The sequence below is a fragment of the Leptonotus elevatus genome, chromosome 15 (assembly GCF_054856555.1).
Source record: "Leptonotus elevatus isolate MCC_2025b chromosome 15, RoL_Lele_1.0, whole genome shotgun sequence".
Taxonomy (NCBI): domain Eukaryota; kingdom Metazoa; phylum Chordata; class Actinopteri; order Syngnathiformes; family Syngnathidae; genus Leptonotus; species Leptonotus elevatus.
The window spans coordinates 18,718,963-18,727,450 of record NC_141253.1 but is presented as its reverse complement, the minus strand read 5'-3'; the positions used below and the strand labels follow the sequence as shown (position 1 = coordinate 18,727,450).

At 33.5% G+C, this 8,488-nt stretch overlaps 1 protein-coding gene across 6 annotated transcripts in view; it reads right to left on the bottom strand.

The window, feature by feature from the left end:
- Nucleotides 1-474: 474 nt before the first annotated feature.
- The window catches only part of syk (spleen tyrosine kinase), a 27,672-nt gene continuing 19,658 nt past the window's right edge, over nucleotides 475-8,488 (bottom strand). For 3 of the 6 annotated variants that reach the window (XM_086096128.1, XM_086096127.1, XM_086096129.1), the window contains 7 exons: nucleotides 6,298-6,388; nucleotides 5,714-5,873; nucleotides 3,424-3,633; nucleotides 2,497-2,686; nucleotides 1,269-1,409; nucleotides 923-1,035; nucleotides 476-702 (listed from right to left, as the gene is read on the bottom strand). In XM_086096128.1, the coding sequence (XP_085952254.1) occupies nucleotides 630-702; nucleotides 923-1,035; nucleotides 1,269-1,409; nucleotides 2,497-2,686; nucleotides 3,424-3,633; nucleotides 5,714-5,873; nucleotides 6,298-6,388 (978 nt within the window). In that variant the 3' untranslated portion in view covers nucleotides 476-629. Of the gene's footprint in view, nucleotides 703-922; nucleotides 1,036-1,268; nucleotides 1,410-2,496; nucleotides 2,687-3,423; nucleotides 3,634-5,713; nucleotides 5,874-6,297; nucleotides 6,389-8,488 lie in introns of all 6 variants that reach the window. The other 3 variants (XM_086096132.1, XM_086096130.1, XM_086096131.1) reach the window with 3 other exon arrangements.

The window sequence follows — 8,488 nt, the reverse complement described above, 5'->3', positions numbered from 1 at the left end:
TTTCCATTTATAATTATTTTTTGTATTTCATTTTTGAATTATATTTTTTATATTCATTTTTGTTCTTCACTTTTCTTCATTTCTTTATTTGTTTAGTAATTTATTTATTTTGGCAGTTTTGGTCCTCCATCAAAAGGAACTTCTGCTTTGAGATTATCGTCTTGTTCCAGCAAGAATGTTTTAATACGTTTTGAACCACATTTTTAATTTGGGTGTTGAACTAAAACAGTGTGGATTCTCCGCTTTAAAAGGCGTTCCGAATAATCCAAACCATATCACATCATGTGTCAAACATGAGATGAAGTGTTCGCTCACTCGAGTGATGAAGTGCTGATGAAGGTAACATGATGAGGTTTATAGTTGTAATCTGTTCACACACAGCCATATCTTAAAAACTGGTTGGATGGCATTTAATATTTCTGACAATAATGGAGGTCGCTGCATAGAATGTGTAATACTAATACATTTAAAAGAATTACAAATTAGGTGTACTGTGATTTGTGTTTTTTATTGCAGAAGAATATGTATTTTTTTTTTATGTACAACAGTTTAGTATGAAATTAACAGATCTACAGTCAACGTCAATGATGTATCGATTTTCTGTATTTGCACAACATTTGTGTGGCTCTTCATTCTGCAATGTCATAATAATACCGCCGTAGTCTTTGCTCAATAACAGCAAATGGAGGTCTTTTCTCCACCCTGTAAAACAAACGAGGCTCTTTAATGGAAATTCTTGCAAATGTCAAGATAATGTGTTTCTTAGTTGCACGGATATTGCCAGGGAAGGACGGAGGGGGGCTTGTGTACAGTACATGATGCAACTACTGTAGTGTAATTCTCAGTAATTTTCTTCTGCACTTAGCGTATGCAATTTTCTTAATACTCAAACTAGCTGATAAATGACTATTTGGTGACTTACTCATATGTCCAGCAAGTCTTCATGAGGCTGTCCATTTCTGCTGGACAGTTGGGCGGGGCATCCATCCGCATTCCACTCTCAATCATTTGCAAAACATTCCTTCCTCGAAATTCCTGCGGAAAATATGACATTCAAATTGCATGTGGCACTATCAAGTCAACTATTGGCAGGGGAAGAATATGTATGTATTGTTATTTAAATACTTGTCATTCTGAAGGAAATAAAAAGTTAGGGCAATTGTTAGTTAATTTCAGGCCTGCTGTGACTGTCCACTCCATACCCAGAATATGAATCTTTTTCGCTACTTTTATATGCAGTACCATATAACGGCTACTTGAGTTCATACCCTGTATGGCTTCTCTCCGTACGAGTACGCTTCCCACATGAGCACCCCGAAGCTCCACACGTCACTTTTGCTTGAGAATTTGAAGTAATTTATACACTCTGGAGCGTACCATTTCAGCGGCCACTTCCCGTGTCCTTTTGCCTGTAGAAACATTCACATCAGCATCAGAAAGAGGTGAGTTTGGGTGTCATATTTTAATCGTGTCAGACATTAAGAACCTAAAATACCCAGATTTTTTTTTAAATAAATAAAAATCAGCAACAGTATTATGACCACCATTTATTTATTTTGTTTAAATGGACTGCATCTAAGGTATTGTTGATGCCGTAGGAAATAAATATGAAAATAAATAATTTGATCTAGCCTGTGTCGTCTTGTGTAAAAGAAGCTTAAAACTGACCGCCCTCTGCTGTGACACTACAGTTAAGCCCAGCCAAGTGCTTAATAATTATTTAATTATTTGTTTGATTATCTAAAAGGGATACTTCACTCAATGAGCCATTCTCAGCAGTTAAACGTTAATATTTTGTCCAGAATTTGGTAACTTCATTATTTTTCATATACAATTAATACCTTTTTAAAAACACATTTACCCACTTGCTGTTGACTGAAGATGACATTTCTTGTGCTGAGGAAATGGGTAACAACCAATCACGGCTCACCTGTTTACTGGCTTTGGTCAGCAAACTGAGCCATGTCCATGTCATATTATTAATATCTTATTGTCAACCAATAGCTCAGTCCATGTTTGACCAACTGTCGGTAAACTAAGATTGAAAGTTAGCCTAGCATACCTGTCTTTGTGGGGGGTTTTGTGATGAATTCGGATGTTGGAGTTACTGTATATGTCTCTTATCTTTGAGTTGCATACGTTCCATCTTGACATCATCATTGACATCTGTTTTACTCCAGTTTTATTAAAAATATCATCCATAATCCATCAAACTGATGGATTGCCAGTCTCAGTGCGGACACTCTATCACTAGGCCACTGAGCTAAAAATATAATCCATCATATTGGTAGATTGCCAGGTTTTGCGCGTCAGGTGCTAATAGTTGTAACTTTAAATGTGGGAACGATGCATACAAAATACACAAAAATAGCAAATACTGTATTTAAACAGTGTATTGTTAATGTATGCAGGAAATTAAAAAAAAGTTGTGCTGTCCAGTCAAAAATCTCCATGTACAGGCATCCCGCCCCATTTCCATGTCGAGTCAGCAGTTACCTTGTAGTAGTTCTGGTCCTCTGCAACTACTTTGGAGAGACCAAAGTCGCTGATTTTGGCATAGTGCTGTGTTACAAGCAGCACGTTCCGAGCAGCAAGGTCCCTATGAACAAAGTTGTGCTCTTCAAGGTACTTCATCCCCATTGACACCTGGTGCACCAGCTCAGTGATGTTGCCGATGGTTGTTTGCCTGTGTAAGAACAAACAATCAACACTTATCCTAAATACTGTACAATACAGTGTTTAACTGCTTAGTAAATTAATTCAGTCATTAATCAGGTTTGAATTGATTAGGGCAGTGTTTTTCAACCACTGCAAGTGTGCCGCGGTAAATTTTAATTGTTAAAAAAAAAAAGATTAATCGATTTTCCGTTTCAGTTTACTATCTATACTTAAACTGGATTAATGGACTGGTACCTCTAAAATATAGGAGAATAATCATTAAAAAACACTGTATCCACCCCAAAAGAGGCCGGCCCACTGGGCATCTGCGCAGAATGCCAGATAGCCAGTCCAGCCCTGCCCACACTGACAAAAAGTATAGATTTTTGAAAGAAAAATAAGTTTGCCAAATTGTGATTTACAAGGCTTCTGCCCAACACCAGCGATGTACAATTATTGAATTATAATTATGAAAATAGTATTGTCATTTCATCTTTGCTGATGTCAATGGTTTTTTTTCACCTGCGTGAACGGTCTTGTGAAGCATAGTTTTTCCGAATATTTCTGTCAAATTCCGAATCTATCACTTTAAGAGATGACAGATATTTCCCTTATACTGTACACTGGTATAGAAATTTCTGTTAAATATGTTGGAGGAAACCAGTCAAATGTGAACAAACACCGTTGAACTTTATTCTTACTCCATTTTATAATAGTTTTATTTTCTGCTAAATGAGGAAAATGAGAATACAAAAGAGAACATACTTGTTTTTCTGCAGGAACTTGTGAAGTGGTCCCAGTTCAGCCAGCTCCATTACTAGCATGAGGCTCTCTGCCTCACAGATGCCGATCATCCTCACAATATAAGGATTGTCCAGCTGCTGCATGACATTTGCTTCTCGCAGCATTTCTTCCCGAACTGATGTGCTGCTGTCATCATTCTTCAGGATTTTAACGGCAACTGGTTGCTCTGTCCTAAAGCACAACGTGTATTTGTCAATGGTGGTCCGCCAGAGCCAGCAAGGTTGACCTACATCTGTGACCTAAATTCAAATACTTTCCCCATGACATGGTATTAATTTATTGCCAAAAATGTATTTGCTTCATTTGGTGGATGTTCTCTCTGCTGCACTACTTTCACTACTGCATGTGACTGATGTAATTTTTTTGTCCAATCAGATGTTGACTTCTATGTGATTGTGTTGCCATGCTATCTACCCGTGACTTTCAGAATCAGCAGTGCTGGTGGATGTAACTTAATTACATTAGCAATGGGACTGTTTCTTTAATCAATCAGATTTCAGTCCTCAATGGCATTAGCATTTTTCCGTCTTCTGATTGGCTGGTCAGAGCAAGCCAGGTTAGACGAGCAAAAAGCAGTCTGCACACATTAATAATCAGCATTTCTGCTGAGTATGATGTACAGTATCTCACAAAAGTGATTATACCCCTCACTTTTCTGCAGGTATTTAATTATATATTTTCATTGGACAACACTGAAGGAATGACACAATGGCATATAGCTAGTGTAGAGTTTATGTAGCAGTGTAAATGTATTGTTCTCTCAAAATACAGCCAGGGGATTCCATTGCGGTGCTAGAAAAAAAATGGGGGCCCACATAAGATATTCACACTTTGGGCATTTTCACTTATGGGTGTATTCATTTTTGTTGCCAGCGATTGAGCTATTAATGGCTGTTTTTTGAGGAAACAATAAATTAACAGTTATATAAGCTTTACACTGGCTACTTAAAAGCTAGACAACACTTTTCTGAAATAATTAGTTACTATACACGCACTCTAATTTGCTGTGTCGGCAAACTCCCAAATCCCCCAAATCAAATCCTGCCACAACTTCTCTCAATAGATAAATGGAATCAATTTGTTGGTGAAATCCATCAGGCCAAACAACATTACAAACAAGCAAAATGACAAAATGATGCAGCACTTAAAATCGCCCAGGAATAATGCAATTACTATGACAGAATTTGATTCAATGGATCACAAAACTCAGATTTGGTTCAGCAGTAATTGTGAAATCTGTTCAAACCAATTTACAGCAAATAATCACTTCAGTTAGGAGACCTTCCTAAACCCCTGAGAGTAGCCACCGTCAAGCCCCTTTTACCTCATTCAAATCCAAAAACGTATAAATAAATGTTTTAATACTTTGTCCTTCACTCCCAAAAACATATTTATATGTTTTTTATGTTGTTGTTTTTTATGAGCATACAGAAGGCTTTAATGCAGCTTCTGACCTGAAGAGGTCGCTCAAAGCAATGGCAGTTATTACACTCAAAGCAATGGTAGTTATTACAAAAAATGGCCAGAAGGTGGCAGCAGAGTGTAAGAGATCAACCAGGGCCATGTTGCAACAAGCTCTTTTCCCCACTGTTTTAAACAGATTTGTGAATAATAATGAAAGTTAGATATATTCTAATGCTAATTGCTGAAAAACGGAAACAGATACAAATATATATATTTTTTTCCTTATGGAAGAAGAGACTAATCTTTCTTTTGGTAGGTTCCATGTTTTTATAGCAATCGAACACAATATTCTGCGGGCCTTGCAAAAGTAGTCAAAATCCAGTAAAACAGCCGGGAGTGAAGGGGGTTTCATCAATGAAAAATGGCTGGGAGTGAATGAGTTAAAGAGAATGCTGAATGTCTCCTTGTTAGCCAATTATAGACCCATCTCAAACCTCTCAAAAGGTCCTACTAGGAGGAAATTACTTACTTTGTGACTAAATTTTGAATCTGATCATATGTGGGATCACTCAAGGGTCAGTCCTTGGACCCCGGTTGTTCAGTCTGTATGTGTTGCCTTTGCTTCAGAACGCCAATCATGGCTATCATGGTTATGCAGATTCCACACAGCTATATTCATTAATGTCCCCAATGTATTTATGTGTGTGTGGTATTTATGGATATAGTAGTATACGTATTTCCCGATCATTGAGCTATGAAAACTTGCAAATCTTCATATTGTCAAATTGTTGCAGAGAGGGCTTTAAAGTGCCAGAGATAAAAGAAGAAAAACCGTGATGTTGCTTGCATTTTGGTCTTGTAGGTGCCCTTCTTGACTGTACCGAAGTTCCCTGAACCCAATTCTTCATCTCCAATGAAGAGCTGTTCGTGATTAACGGTGGAGCTCCTCAGCTCATCTGGGTCTGCATACGTTCTGTCATATACCGGCGTGTCCATCGGCAATGACTCTGACACACAAATAAACATGAACCAAAACAATTGAGCAGTCAGTACCACTCTTGAACTAATATCAGAAAGGGGAGAGTGTAAAAAAAAATAAATTCATCCCCCCACCCCTACAACAAAATAAACATATTAAAATACAACAATAAGCTGTCATTTTTTAAATATGTGGTAGAAAATGTTTTACTGAATTGCTAATGCTTTTTGTTTCACTTGAGATAATAAAATAAGACATTTGCAAACATCTGTTTGTACTTTGGAAAACGATAACCGAACCAGTCACATAGTACAACCCCTTTTTTAATCACTATATACGAATACAAAGTAAGAAATGACCACCAATGACTTGTCAATGAATAGTAATCGTATAGTAATATTATTCTAGTTTAGTCAGCCAGCCTCTATTTACAAACACACACACTTACGTACCTCTGGTGACGACCCGATTGTTGAGCACTTGTGCTTCATAGGGATTGGCATTACTGGATTCTTTGTTTTGGTGTCGAGATCCGCGGCTCTGCTACAACAAAATCAAGAATTGCTACACATGATCTGTAACAACAAATTGCTCTCTTGTGCCCTTCTCTCCTATATTTCTAAATTACTGACAAAGCATAATTTACCAAATAAAAAGAATACAACTTCAATTTAGTGGCAGTGAACTCACTGTTCATCTTTTCAGGCTAGTCAAATTTAAAGCCTGTATCTCACTGAATGGCGAATGTTTGTGAAGGTAGTAAATGTGTGCTCCTTTGAACATGATACAAATTTCCTTGTGACAAGAAAGACCATCAGGCAAATGTTTACAAATTTGAAAGAACCCTGATGTGGAATCAACATTCGCTAGCGTCGCAAATATTCGCCCCTCAGGGATATTCAGGCTATAGAAGCAGTCACATTTTTAATATATATTTATATATGTATGTATGTGTGTATGTATATGTGTGTGTGTATGTATATGTGTGTATGTGTATATGTATGTATAAATGTATGTATATATATATGTATGTATGTATAAATGTATGTATATATGTATGTATGTATATACGTATGTATATATGTGTATATACGTATGTATGTATGTATGTATGTATATGCGTATATATACGTATGTATGTATATACGTATATATACATATTATTATACGTATATATACGTATGTATGTATATACGTATACATGTATGTATGTATGAATATACGTATATATACGTGTGTATATATATACGTGTATATGTATATACGTGTATGTACGTGTGTATATATATATATATATATATACGTGTATATATGTGTGTATGTATATACGTGTATGTACGTGTGTATGTATGTATATACGTATATATGTATGTATGTATGTATATACGTATATACGTATGTATGTATGTATATACGTGTATATACGTATATATACGTATGTATGTATGTATATACGTATATATACGTATGTATGTATGTATATACGTATGTATGTATGTATATACGTATATAAACGTATGTATGTATATATACGTATGTATATGCGTATATATACGTATGTATGTATATGCGCATATATACGTATGTATGTGTATATACGTATACATATATGTATGTATGTATGTATAAATATACGTATATATACGTGTGTATATATATACGTGTATATACGTGTGTATGTATATACGTGTATGTATGTGTGTATATATATATATACGTGTATATATGTGTGTATGTATATACGTGTATGTATGTGTGTATGTATATACGTGTATGTACGTGTGTATGTATATACGTGTATGTACGTGTGTATGTATATACGTGTATTTATGTGTATATTTATGTATATATATATTTAGGTATTTATGTATATTTATATGTATATATATATGTATATTTATCTATATATATATTTAGGTATTTATGTATATTTATATGTATATATATATATGTATATTTATATATATATATATATGTATGTATATATATATGTATGTATATTTATGTATATATATATATGTATATTTATATATATATCTATGTATATTTATGTATATATGTATATTTATGTATATATATGTATATTTATGTATATCTGTATATATCTATATATATGCATATCTATGTATATGTATATTTATGTATATCTATATATATATATATTTAGGTATTTAGGTATATTTATATGTATATATATATGTATATTTATGTATATATATATTTAGGTATTTATGTATATTTATATGTATATATATGTATATTTATATGTATATATATGTATATTTATATGTATATATATATATATATGTATATTTATGTATATATATTTAGGTATTTATGTATATTTATATGTATATATATATATGTATATTTATGTATATATATATTTAGGTATTTATGTATATTTATATGTATATATATGTATATTTATATGTATATATATATATATATATATGTATGTATATTTATATGTATATATATATGTATGTATATTTATGTATATATGTATATTTATATATATATCTATGTATATTTATGTATATATGTATATTTATATATATATGTATATTTATGTATGTCTGTATATATCTATATATATGCATATCTATGTATATCTATGTATATGTATATTTATGTATATAT